Here is a 24,080-nt window from a genome sequence, read left to right as displayed (position 1 = left end):
CACACACTTGCTCTCTCTATCTCCACACACACCCACACACACACTCCGGCTGTGCAGCTCCACGCGTGCAGCCTGGAAAACGACCAAGCTGCAGCTTCAACTTCAAACAACCTGGACTTTTTATTTCTCTCTGTTATTTTCTGCCTCTGCGACACTTTTAATCCAGATTAAGGGATTCTGGTCTAAAACCGCTTCCAGTCTCACTCCAGTGAGTTGAGACCAACAACAAACACAACGTGATCCAGATCCAGGGCTGCAACTTTGTGTGTTTTTATTATTTCACCGGAGCTGAAACTTTTACCCCCCGAGGAGAAACCACGGAGGACATGCCGGGGTTTGTGGCTTTGTTGGCCGCGTTTGCGGCTCTCTCTGTGGGGTTGAGGAGCTCCGTGGCCGGGGTGGAGATGCTGGGCTCAGTGGCCGCGGAGGAGAGCTCCGCAACCGGGGTGAGGGGCTCCGCCGTGCCCGCGGAGCAGAGGGCATCAGCCGGTGTGAACAGCACCGCGGTGGCCAGGGCGGGGAGCTCCGGGGACGGGGACCGAGGAGCGGGCAGGGCTGGCTGCCCTGGCCGCTGTCGGTGCGAGGTGGACGGGCTGCTGCACCGGGTGGACTGCTCGGACCTGGGGCTCCGGGAGATACCGAGCAACCTGAGCGTCTTCACGTCTTACCTGTAAGTCAGCGCCGAGGGTTCACCTTCTCTTTTATTTTACTGTGTTGATGTATGAACCGCTCAAATTGTGTGCGCGTGCGTGTGTCAACGTGCACGGATACTCTGCAGTCGTGAGAAACGCAGCACCTGTCCCTTGTTTATTTCTCGCGCCCCTGCTGCAACGCACGCGCACGCGCATGTCACGTACGGTTGTTCATATGGTGGTTAAGGCGGTCTGAAGAGATTAGTTTACACTACACAAGTTCAGTGGATTTGATAGTTTATTTTAGAAAGTAAGAAAGGTTCTAAACAGGTTCCACAGGTCCTCAAGACAATTATGAGGTTCCCCTGGTGCTTGAAGAGATTCTTAGAGCTATAAGTTCCAGATGTTGTTGAAGAGTTTGAAAAGTATCTTTGGAAAGCTCTAGAGATTTCTGGGAATGTTTCAGGCGTTCTCCTTTTAGGGGTTCTTGAAAATGTTCCACAGATCTTTGAGCTCCACCGGTGCTTGAAGAGATCCCTGGAGCTATTGAGATGATGATTCGTAGCTTTGTTTAGAAAGTTGTAGAGGTCCTTGAAAGGGTTCTTGAAGAGTTTCCAGTGGTTTTTGAGAACGTTGTAGGTGTCCTCCCTGTAGAAGTTTTAGGTGTGGTTAAAATGGTTCCACGAGATCCCGAAAACCATCTCAAATGTTTATGAGGATGCCCCCCCTTCTACTTGAAGAGATTCCTGGAGCTAGTGTTAAGTTAAGGGGTTGTTGAAGAGGTTCAAAGGTCACTTTAGAGAGTTGTAGATGTCCTTAAAGGGGTTCCTGAAGTACTCAAAGAGAGTTAAGTGGTTTTTAGAAGGTTGAGATTAGTTCTTAACGAGGTTCTATAGATCCAATAAATTTGCACATTTCTTTAAGGAGTTCTACAGGGTCCTGAAGAGATTCCAGTGGCTTCGAGAAGGTTTCAGGTCAGAAATTCAGAAGGTTTTTAAGAGAACCAATAGGAACCAAGATAGGTTCAGAGAGTTTCACAGAAGTTCCAACAGTTTATAAAAAAGTTCTTCTTGAGAAAATCTTCCAGTGGTAAACCTCTGAAAGAGATTTAAGTATTTCTTTAGAAAGTTTGAGAGGTTCTAAGAGAGGTTCCCGGAGCACTTGAAGAGGTTCCAGTAGTTCTAAGGGAGGGTTCAGGTGAACTTGGAAATGTTTAATCAGCTTCGGAGACGTTCCAGGTTTGAGATGTTCAAGACGTCGTTGAAAATGTTCCGGTGGTTTTTGAGGAAGGTTTTTCTTCAGGAGTTTCAGTTAGTTGTGTTTCTTCTGAAGCAGGTTCTAGGTTCTGGTTCTTAAAGAAGTCACAGGGACACCAGAAGTACTGGGTTCAAGGATATTTACACTTGTAAAATGGAAAAGAAATCAGTCATTCACATAGTAATCAAATCAAATTGGAACATTAGAGCAAATGTTTTGGTGATTAAATGTTTGTGAGGGCGACTCATCAGCAAATGAGGCCGTTAAATCCTCTATAAACTGAAGATACGCTTCGTGAAACGGGTCCAAAACAGTTTGTTATTCGCACTGAACAACATGCAAAAAAAACTTTGGTCCGGTCCTTTTAACAACTGTGTCAGTGAAGTTTCAGTGTTTCTACTTGAGTGGGCGACTGTGGCCGGAGTTTAAACTCCTGTTAAAGCGAGACACTGAAATGAATTCAAATCCATTTCACCTCACAGCAGGTGACCAGCCTCGATACAAGACATGTTTCAGCTCTGGCAAAACCATTACATCACTGTACACTGTGTGTGTGTGTGTGTGTGTGTGTGTGTGTGTGTGTGTGTGTGTGTGTGTGTGTGTGTGTGTGGGGAAGGAAAACCTGCCCATCTTGGCTGTGGTCTAAAAGCAGCACAATGTCCAGGATTTAAGTTTCACTCTCATTAAAGAAAACCTTCTTCTATTCAGAATAGCTCTGTGTGTGTGTGTGTGTGTGTGTGTGTGTGTGTGTGTGTGTGTCTCAATGAAAGCACTTTCCTTACAGTTTGTCTAAGACAGGCAGATGGACACACACACACACACACGCACACACACTCACCGACAGTCGATCAAAGGTTCTTTGTGTCTTTATTAAAGCTCCAATCAGGAATTGAATCCAACAAAACATCAAGGAGTTTCTGTGTGTGTTTCTGTGTGTGTGTTTCTGTGTGTGTGTTTCTGTGTGTGTTTCTGTGTGTGTCCCATCATCTCCTGGTCACCAGTATCTGATGAATCCACTGCGAGGTGGTCGCCTATCGATGATGCGTTCAGGTGGTCCTGTGAGTTTGCTGAGGAGCGGGTCGGAGTGAGATTGTTTGTGTTGGGATGTGTTGCTCATCATCACCTGTAGTCTGTTATGAAATGTGGGAAGTCACATGGGAATATTTATCTGGTCGTCAGGGATTGTGGAGAAATGTTTGATTATTTAATACTGGCGAGTCGTTAGAAAACCAGTGAGTCCCGACTTGTTATTGCTCGCAAACCTTCAAAGCGAATGCGAGCGGTTGTGGGCTAAAGTCACCGGGTTGATCCTCACTCCAGCAGCCAGGTTCTTCCAGTTAAACTTCCCTGGATAAATAGCAGGAGAAAAAAAAAAGAAAAAAGAAAAACAAACTGTACCCATGAGAAGTGATGACTGAAACTCTGAAGAGGTCAAACTCTTCAGAGTTTCACAATAAAGAAAAAGCAAAGATTCGAGAGAAGCTTCCCATCGTGTTGCGACCATGAACCAGGACAGAGCTGGATTCAGGTGAACCAGTATCTGCAGTCTTAATTGAAAAGCTTTAAATTTCACCTACAAAGGTCGTGACTGTTTTTTCTTGTTGGGAATCAGCTGTTAAGAAGCTCATTTATTCATAATACTCAGTTTATCTTAGTTTATCTGGCTCCAGGCATCAACAGATTATGAGACAATGGGTCCCAGCGCCTCCAAAATAAACTTCAAACAATGCACCCGTGACAGATCGTGACAGATTGAATTAAATTGAATTAAATTCTGATTTCTAAGTTTTATTATTTTGTTTTGTTGGTAGTTGGTAGTAGTATGTTTGCACTACTTATCTACGACTTGAACGACTGTAATCGAGTCCCAGAAAGAACAACACAAGCACAAAAAAATCTTACAGCGAAATCCAAAATGTTTCGTAAATTTAAAGATATTCACAAAGTTTTGCCGAATCCCAAAGTCACAAAACCAAAAGAAGAACAATTTATTGTGGCTTCCAGTAAATAATCGTACGTCTCACTCTTTGTTTTGTTTCGTCTTCTTAAATTTAATTTGGTTAATGCTGCACAAACTTTGAATTAGCTTAGCATAAAGACTGGAAGCAGGGGGAAACTGCTAGCCTGACGTTTTACAAAAACACCTATAATGTGATTATTATATTGTGTCTTCATTGATTAATCTGCACACAAACATTACAAAAAAAGACACAGTTTGTGCTGGAACTATTTTCATGACGAACAACAGTGTATCCCTCCGCCCAGCAGCTCTGTGCAGCGAGTTGCCAGATTTGGTAACTGAGTAGTTTTTATGTTTCTGTTTGTTTGACTTCCTTTAGTATTTGGTTCTAAGCAGGTCGACGTCTTGAATATTTGAGCGTTCTGCGTCATTGTGGAGAACTCGGAGAACATTAAACAGTAGCTGATCTCAGAAGGACAGAAAATCGGGGAGAGTCCGTTTACAATCCGCTTCTGTCCGTCCGTCTGTTTGACCGCCGTCACTCTGAATACTAGCATCTGTCAAAGCCTTTGTGAGTGTGTGTGTGTGTGTGTACACTAGCTGCATGCCTAAGCAGAGCTGTCTGAGTCTGAATGGGCCTGTAAGTCTCTATTCTACCTCTGACTGACAGCAGCAGCACAGGAATGCATTTAGACGCTCTCTGATGAATGAGCTGATGTACATATGAAGGATGTTTTCAGCCACGCCCCTTTTGGCAGCCATATTGGAGGTCCTGAGCTCCGTCAACAGCAGAACTGACCATTTAATCTTTGATCTGGAGCCTCGTTTGGCCCCCGAGAGGTTCAGGTTTTTTTACACTAACAACTTGCTTCTGTTTGTTAAATGTACATTTTATCAGGGAACCTTGTTTTCTGATGCAAGTTAGAGACAGACAGACAGGTAGAGAGACAGACAGGTGAGCCCCCTGTTGTCTGCCTGACCTCTCTCACGACCTCAGAGGAAGACAGGTCGTCCATTTACCTGCTCAGGATGTTTGCACGGCTGCTGTCTGACTGCGAGAGATCGTTAAGCTTCGTCAGGGTTCAGTTGAGCTCAGCTGTCGTTGAGTGCTGCTGATTTTGGACGCCACGGTCCACCACACACACACACACACACACACACACACACACACACACACACACACACACACACACACACACACAGGTTTACGACAGACAACATGGAGTGAAGATGCAAAGTCTCCTGAAATTCAATATGTAAAGAAATCATTAAAAATGTTCCACAATAATCAATAATCAGTTTATAAATGGAGTTGGCTCCAGATGTGCTGCTGCTGTTTTGTCAGACAGTCCGACGGAGACGCCGGAGGATTTTAATAGTGTATAACTTTAACTTTATAACTTTCTACTTTCCACAATCTTGGGCATCAGGAACTCAGACAACTCAAGACATAGAAATAGATACAGATAGAGAAATACTGATGTAGATATATATAGATATAGATATAGATATAGAAATGGATGTACATTAGATATAAAGATAGAAATGGATATAGAAAGAGAAATATGGTTGTGGATATATATATAGAAATAGATAGAGAAATGGATATACATTAGAAATAGAAATATAGATAGAAAGATAGAAATAGATATAGAAGTTGCTACAGCAGATATTAAAGATTACATTGATCAGACTTCCAGGCCACAGTCTGATTTGTCTGCTGATGTAACAACATCATGACGTTGTGTTCTTCAGTGTCCGGCTGTTTGTTTGCAGTGAAACACAGAGATCTGGAGGAGCTGCTGTTTGTCCTCTGGTATCTTTCTCTTTGGAAACAGACAGCGCAGACTGACGGGACAGATCAGGGAATAAACCCCCTGCGTTCACTTGCCCCTGAGGGGGGGCTGGGGGGGGGGCAGCTGACCCGCCCCCGAAAAACAGTGAAAGAAAGAAAGAGTGAAAGAGGACAAAAACAGAGAGAGGCCTCGCTGTCACATTACGCCTCCAAACTACACAACTCTCTTTTCTTTCTTCCTTCAGAGTTTGTCTTTCTGCGGGCCACGGACATTTGAATAATCGTCTGATATCCATCAGTTCGAGCCCGAGGAGTCGGAAAAAAGACAACACACACACACACACACACACACACACACACACACACACACACACACACAGCTTCATCTAACTCATTACAGAGAGGGGAAAAAACATAAAACATGGTTAATGTATTCGTCTTTTCTTTCATCCCTCTGTTCTCCTTGTTCTTCATACATACCTCTTTTATTCCTCAGTCCACACAGAAAAAACATCTGAACTTGTACAATAAAATGGTTCCTCAGTGTGAATCTGTAACTCTAACTGTGACACACATGAACCTGAGGGGGAAAAAGCTCTTGAGAATAAAGTTTATACAGTATTAAAACTTTTAGACTGTAAATGTTTGACTTTATTTAAGTAATGTATTGACTTAATTAACTTTTTTCATTTGGGAATTTACTCACAAACTATTACAACTTAAATCTGAAAATATTATATAATATTATTTTGTCTTTTGACTTTTAAATAACTTAACTTTTGACTTCAGTGTTTAAAAGTTTCTTTTTACTCGATTCACAAACTTTTACGACTCATAAATATTTTACTAACAAAACTTGTAACTTCAATCTTTTTTCTTTTAACATTTTTTCTCGTAGTGTTATGACTTTTATTTGTAATATTATGACTTAATTTTGAGATTATTACAACTTTCAACTCAAATAATTTTGTCTTGTAAATGTTTGATTTCAGACTTTAATCTGGAACTGCGACTTTTCTCAGCTTTATTTTCTAAATATTATGACTTCAAAATTTTACCATTTTTTCCTTGTATTATTTTGACTTTATTCCCTAAATATTACAACCTTTCCTTGTAATTTACTGTAATGTCATCTATAATATAGTATAATGTACTTGTTAATTTTTAAATACGACTGAAATCACAAAGTATTCAACTTTTTTTGTGAATATTTTTACTATATTCACAAAAAAGGTTGAAGGTTGCACAATATAGTTTTTCTTTATACTAGTCTAGTATTTTTCTCTTAAACTGGTCACAAGTGACGGATGTAAACAACTCACCGAACAAGCGACAAAATACAGAAGCCTGTATTTAATGGACACTAACGAGGAGATTCACAGTGAATCAGAAATGTGGTTTCTGCAGCTGTTTCAAAATAAAAGCTGAAGCAGAAAAAGGTCAGGACAGGGTAAATACAATATAAATAGTACAAGACTGTTAGATATGACTATTGTATGAAGTCATATGACATCATACCAGCAGGGTAATCAGGGCTGGATATTTCCTTATTGTTAAAGCACAACAATACCTCCACCATCATCGTCCTCATCATCATCATCGTCATAATCCTCATCACCATGTGTGTCTCTGAGTTCAGTAATGTCCCATATCTCATGACTGAAGTAAATAAAAACGCACCACACACGTTACTGTTGGACCACCGTCACGGAGCGAGCAGTAGATCTGAAATGAAATGATACTGTAGATTAGTCATTCAAGTCATTTATGAAGTAACAATGCCACATATTTCCTGGTTTTGGCTTCTCAGTTTTGCTTGTTTTATATTATTGTAAATTGAATATTCATTGAGTTTAAACTGTTGTTTTTATAAAACAGACATTCTGCAGTTGTCAGTTTGGGTTCTGGGAGATTTTAATGAATATTTTTCATTATTTTCTGATGTTTTATGAACAATTTGATGACTCAGTTAAGCAGTAAACAACTATTTAATCCTTGATGAATAGAAATGTTACAGTATTAGCTGCAGCCTGAGCTAGCAGCTAGCATTAGTAGACTGAAAGATGAAGATGATTTAACAAACAGGGCATGAAACTGTGCTTAGCTGCCAGGAAATTAATGTCAGCTAAAAACACATTAAGCTAACATAACATGGAGGGCAGAGCTAACAGTGATACAACATCAGCTAAAGCTATCCTAAGCTACCTATTAGTTATCAAGGCTAGAGAGCTCAAAGCTAACATGATATTAGCAGGGCTAAGGTATCAATGATCATCAGCTTCAACATCAGCTAACAGTGCACAGAGCTAACATAACATTAAAGTGGCAAAGATATGGAAGTCCAGTATCCTCTACCAGGGCAAAGCAATGCTAAACTACCTGTGACTCAAAATCACCTAACAGGGCAAGAAGCTAATATAACACTGGAGGAACAAAGCTAATGCTGAAACGCTTAAAAATTGCCTGAAAGGGCAAAGCTAAAAGGGAATGAAGCTAACTTTACATCACAGGGGCAAAGCTAACAGGCTATAAAGCTACTTTACTTACCAAGAAGCTAATGTAATGGTAGATACACAAAGCTAATATTGACGCAATCACACATTGGCTGAAAGAGCAATGAGCATCAGCTAACAGGGAATGAAGCTAACGTAACATTACAGGGCAAAGCTTATTAAGCAACATCACACGAGTTGCTGTCCTGATATTCAGTTCAACATCATGACTGTGAGTGTGATATTGCTTTTATACAACAACAGATTATGATTTGTTGGTTTATTTTATCATTCATTTGGCTACACCAACACCAATAGCTCCGCAGAAGCTAACATAACTTTAGAGGGGCAAAGCTAGCGAGTCAACATTCAGCAGGACCCGAGCTAACGTAAGCTTTGAGGGAAAGAATATCTAACGTAAACTCGTTAGCAAGAAGCTAGCTCAATAAATTATCAGAATTTCTACAGCTTGTTAAAGACATTAGGGATTTTGCCTCTAATAAAAGGCTTTTAAGTAATTTATGGTTTTGGATTCTTCTCAGTAAATCATTTTGAAATAATAACCAAACCTTCTGTAAATAGCCCTGTTTTTTTTTTTAAACTGTTTATACAAGATATGCGACCACATGTAGAGAGTCACAGAGCTCTCAGTCTGGGTAATGAACAGCTCAGTGTCTGAAAACACGCTCACATATAAAGATATATATTTCTGAGTGTTAGTTAATAAATGAAGTGAATGAAGACTGCGTTCAAAGCGCAGTAATACAAACCTGAATGTGTGCGTTAAAGCAGTAAAAGCCAATCAGCCGTGACACTGTCGGTCTGGTCTGAGTAAAGGAACATTCTGCTAAAATGAGCCCAAACAAACCCTCTCTGTGTGACCGGGCTACCTGTCGCCAATGTTGTAAAGCTTCACACACACACACACACACACACACACACACACATTAACAGGCTTTATGGCGTGTTGAGAAAGTTCCTTAACAACCAGTATATTCAACCTGCAGACGACACACCCTCCCTGTGTGTGCTGGAGACAGAGACGGCCTGTCTCCCGCTTCCTTTCAGACCGCAGCCCTCCTGAGTGGAAAGACGCTACCTGCCGATAGTTATCAGGCTCTCACAGAGCAGAAAATAGACGGGCTCAGATAAGGGAGAGAAAAGAGAGGAGAGAGAACGTCATGGCCGCACACAAACACAACACAACAAACGATGTCCCTGTCCCTCCGAGCCAATCAGAAACACTGATGTCACCATGTTTTGACTTGTAGCTGAGTAAATTTTTAAAAACAGATGTTGGTTTAAGGCCACTGGTTACTTCACCCCCACAAAACATTACCAAAGATTTAGCTATTTGTAAATCTTTAAACTACACAGTGGATTAGATTAGATTAGATACTGACATGACATATTTGTAATTAGGTAGCGTCGCATTAAAGTCATGTTTAGCTTTGTTAGCGTGGTGTTGACGTCACACATATACTCCACAGGCTTTTTTTCAGTGTATGTTTATTGTACAAATGACCAACAAGCTCAGTGACAAACTGTGGGAAAAACCTACAGTGGAGATATCAGATAAAAACAACGTGAATTATTGTTTTTATTTTTGATAAATCTTACGACCATTGTCCAGTTTGTCGAGAAAATGTCATAAAATAGTGAAACCGCAAACATATAGTTTACTATCATATGTTATGGCAACCAAAAGCATCCAATTCCCACATTTTAGAAGTGAAAAAATGACATTTTTTGCTTAAAATATACTGATGTAGGTTGTTAAATTAGCTGCAGATCATTTGTACAGATACACGTAGTAATTGTTTAAACTCTACAGTTGCCAGATCTCAACGCAACTCAACGCCTATAGGAGATTTCGGATGGTTTAACCTGCTCTCCAACGCCATCATCTCCTACAGAACATCATCATGTTCGTTCTTCGAAAGATTAAGGAAACTCTGATTTGGTCAAATTTACGTAGGTGACGTCACATAAACAAGGTTGATCTTCAGCATCTTCTGAATGTCTCAACTCTGTTTCCTGTCCAGGTAGAAGAGCAGCCATCTTTGTTTTGATCCCGAAACAGAGTCGCAGCTTCAGAAAGAAGTTATAAAAATCTTTCATTAATCACATTTAGAGATGTGACACAAACGTGTGCTCGTACATCAGGGTTGTAAACTGTGTCCACATACTTTCTGCCAGGTTTTTTCTTTGCTAGAAGTCATGTAGGACGCTTGGTAGAGGTCATTGAAAGTCCTGGAACTTCAGAGCAGAGCAGGGAAAGCTGGTTCATTCATTCATTCATTCATTCATTCATTCATTCATTCTTTTCTTGCTTTCTCTCTTTCCAGTAACTTCCACTCCCGTCTTGTTTCTCACTCAGGTGTGTGTTGACTCATTCCTTTCACCAGCTCTTTGAAGGAGGCGTGAAGTCGTGTGTGTGTGTGTGTGTGTGTGTGTGTGTGTGTGTGTGTGTGTGTGTGTGTGTGTGTGCTACCTGAGTCCTGAGTAGATGCTTTGTGAAACTAAATGTTTTTATATGTGAAATGTGTGTGTGTGTGTGTGTATTGAATGGTCTCTGTGTGTGAACACAGACTCTGTGGCCGTTTTATGACCTTATGTCTCTTTAATAATTCATGAGTCATTAATGCAGTGTTTGTATTTCTAATTAACTGTTTGGAGCAGGATGATATTTATTATGATTAAGATCTGAAAACCATTCATAAAAGCTGATGTTGATTTATTTAAATGTATTTTATGACTTATTATTATATTAATTTGTGAGTTTACTGCAAAAAGTGTAAAGGTTGAGAAACATTAACCATCACCTCTCTCTCTCTTTTTCTTTGCAGTGATCTGAGTATGAATAATATGACTGTGTTGTCCAGTGGAGCTTTGTCCAACCTGCACTTCCTGGAGGAGCTGTGAGTCTCACACACACACACACACACACACACACACACACACACAGGTTTTCATTCCTTGCTGATATGTCATCATTTACCGTGTTCGAGTCGAGGAGGTGACACCTGATGAAATTCCAGGAATCTCAGTGTGAATCAGAGCTGCGAGATTTCCAGGTTGAACACACAAAGTCTGTTCAACAGTTTACAAACAAACTGGTTACAGGTGCGCTTCATTCAACCGTCTCCTAGAAATTATGTTTATGATTTAGAAAAAGATCCTGGTCTGGTTTAACACAGGAAAACGTCACAGCGACTTCAGACTCAACGTCTTTACATTTAAAGCTCCTCCAGTGTAAAGGTCTGTGTCCATGTGTAGTGTGATTATAGATTATAGATCAGCTCTAGCTTCTATATTAATACTGTGAAAGTATCAAAGCCTCAGTCCACAGAGAAATGCACACAGCCTGTATTCAGAAACTGAGCTCAGAGCCTCCTCACGCTGTTTAACACCTTATTAAGCCCTTTAAAAAATCATCATCTCAAACACCCTGATATGACTCGTTGTATTAGAGAAATATAAGAGATCTTAGTGCGGGGCGATATCATGATCATGATTAATGAACGATTCTCTCTTTTTTTGTCTTTGAGCCACAAACTGCTGGTGTCACATTCAGGCGCAGGAATTGTTTTTCTATTGTTTTCTCGCCTTCCCTGATGACGGACGCGGCCTTCGTTTTAGGTCTGAGCTCCTGGGATCGAGGCTTAGTGTTTGTGCATGATATGAGCGTCTGCAGTGAGGGTGTGTGTGCGGCCGAGCAGCTCAGATATCTGTGAGGATACGATATGTAATCCCATCTGTCCTCACCTACCTAAGGCTGGATTACCAGCTGGGCAAAACAGGCAACACTGCCCCCGGGGCCCAAGACCCCACAGGGCCCTGAAATCCCCTGGCTTCATTCCACATCAGTATGCATCTAAATTATTTCATAAATTACAAATCAGATCTTTGTCAAAATCTACTTTTAAAATCATTAAATTTTTTAGTTTGTATTTTGCACATTTGAAGGTGTCAGGTAATTGACACATAAAATAAACTCATACTCATTATCATCAGTATTGTAAAGGTGCAGACAACCTTTACTTTCAGTTGATCTGACACTTAATTTTTATAGTAAACAGTGGATTGTTTGGTGTAAAAAATTAATTCACCTTTATTTCCTGAAGTCTATTCAAATGGCTTGTTTTATCTGACCAATGGTTCTATGATTAATGGGGGGAGGGGATCCGTGAACAAACCCCTGGGAGGTTAAACCGGCGATGCACCCAGCAGCAGCGTCTCTGCAGACGGACGCTGATGGACTAAATTAAAGCTCAGGGTTCGGCCTGTGAACAGCTGACCTCACAGAGACCTGAACATGACTCTGGCTGCTGTTCTGCTCTGCTGCCAGCCATGTGTGTTTATACGTGTGTCTGTGTGTGTGTGATATTTGTCACCGTGGCGTGAGAAACGTCACTACGGCGATAGGACACCGCGAGAGGTGCATGCTGGGTACATGCGGACTGGCTGAACTCTGCGTGGCCTCGAAAAACACACAGACTCTGCAGGACCCATTACAGCCCAGTGTTTTCTGGTAGTTTGAAAGTCAGGACTTAGTGGGAATATCATGTTTACTGGGGAAGAAGATACGTCACCATGTTGATGTTTGACTATTGATATGTAACCAATCACAAAATGGTGCACAGCATATCCCTTGTTGTTGCTGTTATGAAAAGTATTATTTTATTTTTTTACATTTGCTTTCACCACTTCAACTCTTCCTCTCTCTGTCTCAGGCGTTTGGCGGGAAACGATCTGTCATTCATCCCCAGAGGAGCGTTCGCCGGCCTCTACAATCTCAAAGTGCTGTAAGTCCACACACACGTTTCTGTTTTTGTCATTGATGCAATGACTTCCAGAGACACTTACCCTGAACTTAAAACAGCCCTTTGAAGTTGTGAGGACTGTCCTCACAATGTAGAAAAGTCCTCACAATAAAGAAATGTCACCATTATGTAGAAATGTCCTCAAAATGTAGAATTATCATTATAATGTAGAAATATCCTCATAATGCAGAAATGTCCTCACAATGTTGAAAAGTCCTCACAATAAAGAAATGTCCTCAAAATGTAGAAATGTCCTCACAATGCAGAAATGTCCGCATAATGTAGAAATGTCCTCAAAATGTAGAAATGTCTTCATAATGCAGAATTATCATTATAATGTAGAAATGTCCTCAAAATTTAGAAATGTCCTCAAAATGTAGAAATGTCCTCACAATGCAGAAATGTCCGCATAATGTAGAAATGTCCTCAAAATGTAGAAATGTCCTCATAATGTAGAAATGTCCTCACAATGCAGAAATGTCCGCATAATGTAGAAATGTCCTCAAAATGTAGAAATGTCCTCATAATGTAGAAATGTCCTCATAATGTAGAAATGTCCTCATAATGTAGAAATGTCCTCACAATGCAGAAAAATGTCCTCACAATGTAGAAATGTCCTCATAATACAGAAATGTCCTCAAAATGTAGAAATGGCCTCATAATGTAGAAATGTCCTCATAATGTAGAAATGTCCTCATAATGTAGAAATGTCCTCATAATGCAGAATTATCATTATAATGTAAAAATGTCTTCATAATGTAGAAATGTCCTCACAGTGTAGAAATGTCCTCATAATGCAGAATTATCATTATAATGTAGAAATGTCCTCACAATGTAGAAATGTCCTGATAATGTAGAAATGTCCTCACAATGTAGAAATGTCCTCATAATGCAGAAATGTCCTCACAATGCAGAAATGTCCTCACAATGCAGAAATGTCCTCACAATGCAGAAATGTCCTCATAATGTAGAAATGTCCTCAAAATGCAGAAATGTCCTCATAATGTAGAAATGTGTTCACAATGCAGAAATGTGTTCACAATGCAGAAATGTCCTCACAATGTAGAAATGTCCTCACAATGCAGAAATGTCCTCATAATGCAGAAATGTCCTCACAATGCAGAAATGTCCTCACAATGTAGAAATGTCCTCACAATGCAGAAATGTCCTCACAATGCAGAAATGTCCTCACAATGCAGAAATGTCCTCACAATGCATACATGTCCTCACAATGCAGAAATGTCCTCACAATGCATACATGTCCTCACAATGCATACATGTCCTCTCTACAGCGGTTAAAACTGGTCCTCACAGAGACCGTTACACACACTTGCGGCCACACTGTAATAATGTGTGGTATGTTTACTGGTGCTAATGATTCACAGACACTTTGAAGACGTCCTCTGTCTCGGTTTAGTGACTTTCTGTTGTTTGAAACAACACGTCTGTCCACTGTTCACCTCCCACATGTTTACTCACATCAACACATCATTTCTGCTGTGTTTCATCCATCACTGTTCACTTTTAACTCACTTTTAATGATTGTTTGCAAAACAAAACCTGTGATATTACAATGAGAATGACAAATGACTTTACTAGTGCAAATAAATAAACTGACTGCACACATTTCAACAGTAGTAATAATGTGGGGAAAGATTTAATGATACATTTTGAAGTAATTAAATTCCTGCCCAGTAGTTCGAGGCCGCTGCTCTGACAGTTGTTAACTCATCAGTATGTTTTTTGTTTTTCTCAACATGTTTATAGCAGATTAGATGAGTCGTCATGTGACTTTGTCTGAACTGTTTCAGGATGCTTCAGAACAACCAGCTGAGGTCGGTCCCCGGTGAGACGTTCAACAACCTGCACAACCTGCAGTCGCTGTGAGACACACACAGACACACACTCCATCCTTTTATCTCCTTTTACGCTTTGGTGGAAAGGAATCTTCAGTCTCTCACACACACACACACACACACACACACACACACACACACACACGTATATTAATGTATGTAGGTCCGACACTGTGCTCTCAGCCTGAAAACACACAGTAATTATACTGAAACTGTACCTGTGTGTGTGTGTGTGTGTGTGTGTGTGTGTGTGTGTGTGTGTGTATGTGTGTGTGTGTGTGTGTGTGTGTGTGTGCGTGTGTGGGTAGATAAGGGTATAAGAATGGAGACGTCTAAGGTCTCTCTCCCATTATGTGAAGTCCCATCCTTCTCTTCTCTCTCTGGACATGAACAGAGGAGGTATTGTTGGGACAGACAGACAGACAGACAGACAGACAGACAGACAGACAGACAGACAGCTCTCCTACAGAACATGTTTATGTTGCACAACCTGAAGAAAAACCGTGAGTTTTCGGACCAGAATGAAAAGGAAAGGGAACCAGGCGAACATTACTGATGCTGTTCTTCATTCTTTTCTTTGTACAGACCTAAAGCCTTAATGGGAAGGTGGACCAGAGGGAAACTGAACAGTCTGGAGTCCAGACTTAGACCACGTCCACATTAAAGCCGATTTGCTTCCACGTTAATGATTCTGCATGGTTTTAGTAGAGAGCTCTGTCCACAGTGAAACACCTGAACAGCATGAATATAGTTAAATATCCTCTTTGTTCTATATCAACATTTAAAACGTGATTATAGAAAAAGTTAAAGGTCATAGTTTTGTACCTACATTTAAAGTGTTCCACTCTCCAGAGGTCGTTTTGGGGCAGAAAGACGTGGTTTTTGTCTGCAAATATGGCTGACACGTAGAGAATAAGATGAGTTTAACCAGACTTATACAGATGGACTCTCAATTCTGGTTACTTCTTTGGATTTTCCAGGATTGCGAGATTATTGTTCCACATTGCAGCCTATTGCAGAGGCAATTCATATGAGAGGCTTTTACTTTGAAAAACAAGGAGGAAGCCAAATTTTTCTGGCTGGTCAGGAAGGGAGTGTGTGTCCACTGAGTAATATTTTTAAGATCTTGACATGATGACAAGAATCAGAGACAGTTTGTTTTCTTGTGCTCATTAAAAGATCGTTTTGTGGTCTCATTAAAACAAAAATTTGGAAAAATAAAATATCAAAAAATCATTTTCTAACAATCGTGAGGAAACAACAAGAAAGAGAAAATCATCTTAGTGTGGCTGTTTGGCAGCGACTGACACACACAATCCTCTCAGCAATAAGTCTGCACTCATTAAAATACCTTCGTTTTTCCCCAAGAGCCTGTTGGCTGGTCGAGTGGTGCTCGAGCAGACGCCGATCATTCCTCTGCGCTGGTCAAACACTCGACCTCTAATGTTCCTCTTAAACGGCTTCAAAGTGAATTGAAGCCTCAGAGTGCGACGACGTTTTAGAGCCTAAAGCTGCGACATTTTCTCATACATATTCAAAAAGGAAATGTTTTCTGTTACTATTATTAAGAATAAGAAATATAAAGCTCAGAATGAAAGTGAAAAATAACATATGATCGGATCAAATTACACTCATAGTGACACTGGGATTTTTTTGAATGATCTTTTTGATTATTGTAAAGTCTGGTGATCTTTAGCTGCTGACAATATACAGACTGTAATCTTCAAAAATCAGCTTTGCAATATAAAGGACAAAAAATGAAATAAGCATAATAAATAAATGCAGAATAAATACATTTTGGTAATGAAAGGGATATTTCTATATTGTTTTTTACAATGAAGGAAATCTAATTTTCTTGAGAAACACTTTTGTTTGTTTACAAGAACAAAACTCTACACGGCACCTTTGTTTGTTTCTAAATCATAATAATCAATAATTCAGAATCTCACACTGTACAACTACATTACCATGCTATATATTATATTACAGGAGCTATTTGTATGTTTTGCTATTGCTACATAGCTAGCATTAGCATGAACAGCTGTTTACTTACCAGTTTTTCCAAGAGTTTCAGCCATTGTTGTGTTTACAATACAAGAGGTTATAATACGTCCTCTGAGCAGCTAATTCTTCAGAGCAGACTGGACACTACAGTGACTCAGTATCGGAAAGTGGCGAGATGGGCCAACTGGGTCGGGGCTAGCCGGTTAGCATGCTAACTCCAGTAGAAGAACAGCTGTTGGTTAGTAAACGAATGAAGTTTGATGCTGAACTCACAGAGTTTCTTCTAGACTGGTAAGTAAACAGGTGCTAATGGTAATGTTAGCTATGTAGTGATAGCAAAACTTACAAATAGCTCCCTTAAGAACGAAAAAAAATCAACACTATTAAGTAAAAGAATATATACTGTATGAAAAGATGGATAAAATTTAACAATTAAATACAATAATTTCCGTCTATATATAGTATGTAATGTGTATATTTCTCTTTTTTTCTGTAGCCGTCTAGATGCTAATCACATCTCCAGCGTTCCCATTGGCTGTTTCTCAGGCCTGCGTTCGCTCCGTCACCTGTGGTTGGACGATAACTCTCTGACGGAGGTGCCGGTGGAGGCTCTGAGCGATCTGCCCGCCCTGCAGGCCATGACCCTCGCCCTCAACCACATCAGCCACGTTCCTGACCATGCCTTCAGCAAGCTGGGCCGCCTGGTGGTGCTGTACGTGCTCCTGAACACACACACACACACACACACACACACACGCAATCACAGATTTGAAAAACAGGAAATTAAAAATGATTTCAAAATCAAGCAAAGAGATGAACATCTATAAAAATAAATCTATTGGACTTTATTCAATTTTGGAGAAAATCAGTTCAACAAGGTTTAATCTGAGCCAGCTGGGTGAGTTGGTAGACGACAAGATTAGTTAGCAAGCAAGCTAGCCAGTTAGCTCGTTGGTTAGTCAGTGAGTTTGCCATTAGAGAGTGGAGTAAGACACAGCTGCATTAAACTCAAATTTAAATCAAGTGATTCATCAAATTAACATCTGTCTGATCAACAGAATTCAAAACATCTGGATTCAAGTGCTTGAATGAATATTTTTCTTGTACTTTTTGCTAATGTTTTTGTTTTTAACGAGTGTGTGTGTGTGTGTGTGTGTGTTTGTGTACAGACTGTTGCTAGGAGCTGTTGCTGCATTAAGTTTAACCGTGGCAGCGACTGTCCCTGTCCGTCGGTATTAGCTCCTTAATAACATGCAAAACTCTCGAGTTTGAGTGTGTGTGTGTGTGTGCGTGTGTGTGTGTGTGTGTGTGTGTGTGTGTGTGTGATGGCATTCAGCGCGGCAGCATTGAAGTTTGCTGTCATTTCCTTTGTCCAATCGGCTTGAAGCTAATTTGCATGAAATTACCAAAAGAAAAAAAAACCTTCTTGAGAGGCCCCGGGGCCCCTTTTAGAAAGATACACACACACACACACACACACACACACACACACACACACACACACACACACACACACACAGTCTTTGTCTGCTTCATTAGTCCATCAGTCTCTCTCTCTCCACAGGCATCTCAACAACAATAGGATCGTTTCCATGGGAACGAACTGCTTCCACGGACTCCACAGTTTGGAGACGCTGTGAGTTTCTGTGTGTGTGTGTGTGTGTGTGTGTGTGTTATTTCGGGTGGAGTCACAGCAGTCAGGGTTGAGTCGGGGTCGGGGTGAAGGGTTAAGCGACGACAGAGAAGTTTACTTTATATATTTGTGAAAAATGACCTTAAAGGACCCGTGTGAAGGATTCAGGTGGATCAATATATACAATATAATATAATACATAACATACGCTGATGACACAGCTACTGTGTTTGATTGACAGCTCCCTCATCGTCCTTTAGGACCCAGTTATTTGTTTGGTGTGATCACGTAATGTAGCTCCTCTGAACTGTGACCAGACTGGACGTCTAATCAGCCAGAGTGATGGAGAACACCTGTGCAGGTGTGCAGAAGCTTTAACTGGTCATGTGACTTGTTACTGTATCTGTCAAAGTAAAAAATTGCAATATTTCTCTAGGATATGAAGTGAAGCAGAAGTAAGTTACATAACATGCAAATACTGAAGTCCAGTCACCTGAGAGTAAATGGAAATGTAGATTAAACCAATGGGGTTTCTGCTCGTACCAGTGAGCATGTGATCGGGTCTTTGAGAGTCTTTGTGGATATTAACTGGAGTCGGGGCAGATTAACCTGTGTGTGTTTATGTTAGTGTGTGCGTCTGCATGAATTAGTGTGTGTGTATAATCTGAGGAATGTGTGTGTGTGTGTGTGTGTGTGTGTATAGAAATGTTTCTGTTTTCTCAGTCAACCAGAAAGGCAGGTTTAAACATACAAACACACACTGCCTTCATTTGGAAATACTTCTGTGTGTGTGTGTGTGTGTGTGTGTGTGTGTGTTGGACTGGCTCTGTGTGTGGCCCTGGCTGTATGCTAATCATAATCACTATTCATGCACACACGCACACACACACACACACACACACGCACACACTGTGTGTACCTGCACGATCAGCAATAATAAACCACACCGGGGCCTCATGTTCATCTGAAACTACAAACACAAACAGAGAGAGACGAAGAAAACGGAAATGAAAACAGAACAAAATAAATTAATACAACCGGCTCAGCTCCGACGTAAAGGAACACACACATCTACTAACGTCAGTGTGTCGCTCAGCTGTGGTGGAGGCCGAGTCTCGCCCACCTCGGCTTCACCGAAGCCCCGTCCCTTTTTGCCCAAGTTAGGATTTTCTGGTTCCAGTAAGTGATGAAAATGGTGCCGAGCAGGAAACCCAAAAATCCAGCTTTAAAAACACGTCTTGAGAAACCTCAGAGGCGCCACAGAAATACTGTGTGTGGGCAGCACGAGCCCCACGAAAACCACAGGGACGGAAAGATCCTCCAGAAGAAGGGTTAATATCTTCTACTTTTCACATTTGAACTGTCTTATATCAACTTGTCAGTCCTTTGAGTTTAAATAAAGTTTTAACTTGAGTGGCATTTGTCATGGAGAACCAAACCTCTTGTAGTCAAATGAGTTTCACCATTATTTCCAATGATATAGTGAAGCAGGTGAAGCACCTGGTTCCCTAATTCTCCATTTCTGACCATTTCCAGTATAGTCCTCATATTCCCAGTCAAGAGGTGTCAGTACTTCCAATCTAGAACTGGCATTCCCAGTCTAGAGCTGATCAATCAAATCTAACATAGCTTGATTCTAGACCTTTGATTCACGATCCACATCTATGATCTTTTAGGTCAAATAGATCTAATGTTGGACCCACTGACAGCCATTTCATTTCCACCGGATAGAGGAATAATTGTCCAATCAGAACTTAGTAGGTGCGAACCCGCATTTCTTTGATTGACTGAAGATTGGCAAGACATCTAAAGGCCTTCGTTAGCGGTTAGCTCAGTTGTTGTTTTGCTTGGAGAGAGTTTCAGGAGTCCATTGCCAAAAACAAATACAATGTAAAATCAATGGCCCGTGAAAGCTCCAGAAAAGGTTAGAAAGCAGATAGTGAGTTTCAGAACTCGTCCTTACTTCAAACTGGAAAACAAATCACCGCAGCGTGATTGGTCCAAATCATTGGTTTGATTCAAATTGCTAAAATTATTTGAGGTTCAACAAACCTCAGCTTCTAACTTCAGTCTGTCAAAACCTCTCCAGATGTTCCTCAGAACAACACACCTCCTCTTGTACCTCTTGTATTACTTGTATTGATAATTTAACCGGGAGAGTTTCATGTTCATCCAATCTACAACAGTCACCTCATATTGTCTACAGGAGAATTTACCAGGACTGTTACAGCTGGAACCCTGAACCCCTGATGTAAACCCACCCATTGATACATGCCCTTTGAACCTAATCAGCACATTCAATTTATAACATTGTGATAAGTAAGAGTTTCGGATTTCCCCATGAAACCTCTCGTCCAATCACAACCTCCTGTCAATAATAGCTTTGGAAAGACGATGGCGTTCCAGCTTTTGTTGCTACAAATCATCCTCTGGACACACACATGTTCTCACACACTCAGATCCAGACTGAAGCAATTTCAATTTAATGGTATTTTCACAATGTGGCAGCTTCATTCCACACAGTGTATTTGTGTGTGTGTGTGTGTGTGTGTGTGTGTGTGTGTGTGTGTGTGTGTGTGTGTGTGTGTGTGTATAATAGCCACCTGCATCCCAGAGATGGATGAGAGGAACTAATTGAAGCCATGTGTGGACTCCCAGAATGCTCTAGTCTCCACTGGTGATGAAAGAAAAGAGAAGGAGAGGGAGGCACAGTTAAATGTTTTTTAATAAACTAAAGGAGGGAAAAAAGATTAAGCTAAACATCAAGCTCCAAACACAAACATTTACATAAAACATTTTCCCGGTCCGAGGCCGACGTTCCCACAGCTTCGTAGAGCTGGCCTTTCCATTATAGAGCTTATTTAGAGCCGTCGCTCCCAGTATACAGCTGACATTCCCAATAGGTAGCTGGACTACCAATCTAGAACTGCTACTGCCGGTGAAGAGTTAGCATTCCCAGTTTAGAGCTGACCATTCCCAGTATATATCTGACTATTCCAGTGTTAGTAATCCCAGTTGAAAGCTGACTATTTCCACTAGAGACATGGTTTTCCAAGTCAAGGTGTGACTTCCCCTCTATAGAGTTGACCGTTCCCAGTTCTAGAGCGGACATTTTCATTCTAGGACTGACTATTCCCAATATAAAGCTCGAACTTCCAATCTATACCTGACCATTTCCAGTGTGCCTTTGATATTCCCAGTCTAGGGTTGACATATCCCAGTACAGTTAGTATTCTCAATCTAGATCTGAGCTAACCATTCCCAGTATAAGGTTGTTTTTTCCAAATCTAGAGTTTATTATTTTCACTATAGATCTGGTATTCCCAGTGTTACAATTTCCAGTATGGAGTTAATTTTCCCAGTCTACAGATGACCTTTTCCAACATGGAGTTGGTATTTCCAGTCTAGAGCTGACCATTCCCAGTAGAGTTGGTATTCCCAGTCTAGAATTAAGATTCCCAGTCCAGGGCCGGCCATTCCAAGAGTGTAGGTGGTATTCCCAGTCAAGAGATGAAAGAGCTGCCCATTCCAACTGTATAGATCTATTAATCTGGTATTCCACTATCCATCTTAGTCGGTATTCCCAGTTTAAAGCTGGTATTCCCAGTTTGTGACAGACCACTGCCAGTATAGAGTTTGTGTTTCAAAGAAAATAAAACAAACACCCCTGAAGCTGATATGTTAAATCTAGAGTTTGCCTGTTATTCCTTGTTCAGTGCCGACATACCAAGGACAAAGTTGCATTCCCAGTTGAGCAGTGGTATTCCCAGTATAGAATAGACCATTCCAGTATAGATTTTGTATTCCCGAAGTAAGAGATGACCAAATCTAGAGCTAATGTCCTTACTGTTAAAATCTGCGTTAGATAATCCAAATCCTGAGCTAAAATTCCAAGTTTGATCTAATATTCCGGGATTACAGCTGAAATTCCTGATGTCAACTTGACGATCCCAGTCTAGAGCTTTCATTCCCAGTCTAGAGCTTTCATTCCCAGTCTAGAGCTTTCATTCCCAGTCTAGAGCTTTCATTCCCAGTCTAGAGCTTTCATTTCCAGTCTAGAGCTTTCATTTCCAATCCAGAGCTTTCTAGAGTTGGCCACTGCCAGCATTGATCTGGTATTCCCACCCCTGATTTGAATCTGATATTCCAAGTTTGACCTGTTGTTACTGGTTGAGAGCTGACGACATGAGTGTATAGCTCAATTACCAGACTAGAACCAGTATTCCCAGTCTATTCCCAGTATATAGCTAATATTAATGCTAATGCTAATACTAGCTGACACTCCAATAGTGAGTTACATTAATACACTATAGCTGTTATTGTGTGTGTGTGTGTGTGTGTGTGTGTGTGTGTGTGTGTGGTTTCAGAAACTATGCACTTCACTTTATTGTGTTGTAGATTTTAATTTTAAATGGATAAAATGGAAATTCAAAGACGCACACTTGTGTGTATATAATTCACACTGCATGTCAGGACTAAAACCAAACCATGAGGTCCCCAGGAAGTCTCTGTAGAACTCCACAATAAAACTGTGGTGTGGCAAAGATCAGGACGAGGGTATAAACCGAGTGTTCCCAGGAGAACACTGGCCTCAATAAGAGATCAGTCACTGTTTGATGTTTTCACTTTGTCATTATGGCTAATTAAGAGTGGACTGATGAACAATGACAAGTTTAACCACTTAAAATTGAACCTAAAACACAATAAAGTGTATGGAAAACCAGGCACTGTATGTCACATGAAAAGTGATAAAACATTTCCTTCATTATATATTTAAATATGTATTAAAAACAATAGTTTATAAATGAACGATTAATCAATCAACAAATACCTCAGATTAAAAAATTCATTTACAAAAACAGCATAAAACTCTCATTAAATAAACAATTTATAAATACATTCATTAATTCATGAATAAATAATAGAATTTGAAAAGGTATTTTAAAAATAGGAATATAATCCTGGATTCCCTTTTCAATTTATATTTCCTTTTTCCAGCTGCTTTTCCTTTTCCTATTAGCTAATCGATTAGCTTAGTCATTTAGCTTCTCCTGTTAGCCTCTCCATTTAGCCTTTCTGTGACACTCTGGGTCTTCAGTGCTGGTAAAACCCACTGGTTAGTTCTCCAACCAATCACAGATCTTGTCACATCCCACATCACATTATCTATCCTGGTTTTACCAGCACTGGATGTCATGCAAAGGCTAAAAGAAGAGGCTAACTGACTGAGCTAAATGATTAGCTCATAGGAAGAGCAGCTGGTAAAAGGAAATGGAAATTGAAGAAGGAATCCAGGATGATGAGTATTTTATGCTTTTTTTGTAAATCCATTTTTAAATCTGAAGTATTTATTGTTGGATTAATCGTTAATATATAAATTCTTTTTTCAATTCCCGTTTTTAATGCTTATTAGAATATGAAACTAAGGAAATGCTTGATTACTTTTCCCGTGACATTTCTGGTCCTCCACAAAAGTGTGCAAGAAGTTACAGGGTCTGAATACTTCCTGAATATATCAACCATATCGCTGTAATATTGTCTCTCTCTCTCTCTCGCTCTCTCTCTCTCTCTCTCTCTCGCTCTCTCTCTCTCTCTCTCTCTCTCTCTCTCTCTCTCTCTCTCTCT

General features: G+C 40.5%; 1 protein-coding gene across 2 annotated transcripts in view; it reads left to right on the top strand.

Annotated features, from left to right (window-relative positions):
- Positions 1-24,080, top strand: part of LOC111664914 (leucine-rich repeat-containing G protein-coupled receptor 5) — a 36,298-nt gene continuing 12,218 nt past the window's right edge. For both annotated transcript variants that reach the window (XM_087177536.1, XM_023419716.2), the window contains exons 1-6: positions 1-670; positions 10,986-11,057; positions 12,873-12,944; positions 14,774-14,845; positions 17,319-17,534; positions 18,387-18,458. In XM_087177536.1, the coding sequence (XP_087033662.1) occupies positions 327-670; positions 10,986-11,057; positions 12,873-12,944; positions 14,774-14,845; positions 17,319-17,534; positions 18,387-18,458 (848 nt within the window). In that variant the 5' untranslated portion in view covers positions 1-326. The remainder of the gene's footprint in view (positions 671-10,985; positions 11,058-12,872; positions 12,945-14,773; positions 14,846-17,318; positions 17,535-18,386; positions 18,459-24,080) is intronic.

Source organism: Seriola lalandi, unplaced genomic scaffold (genome assembly GCF_002814215.2).
Source record: "Seriola lalandi dorsalis isolate HSWRI2012SDOR001 ecotype SW California unplaced genomic scaffold, Sedor1 jcf7180002054609, whole genome shotgun sequence".
NCBI classification, from domain to species: Eukaryota; Metazoa; Chordata; class Actinopteri; order Carangiformes; family Carangidae; genus Seriola; species Seriola lalandi.
The sequence above is the reverse complement of the archived record's forward strand: the minus strand, read 5'-3'. Positions and strand labels throughout refer to the sequence as shown.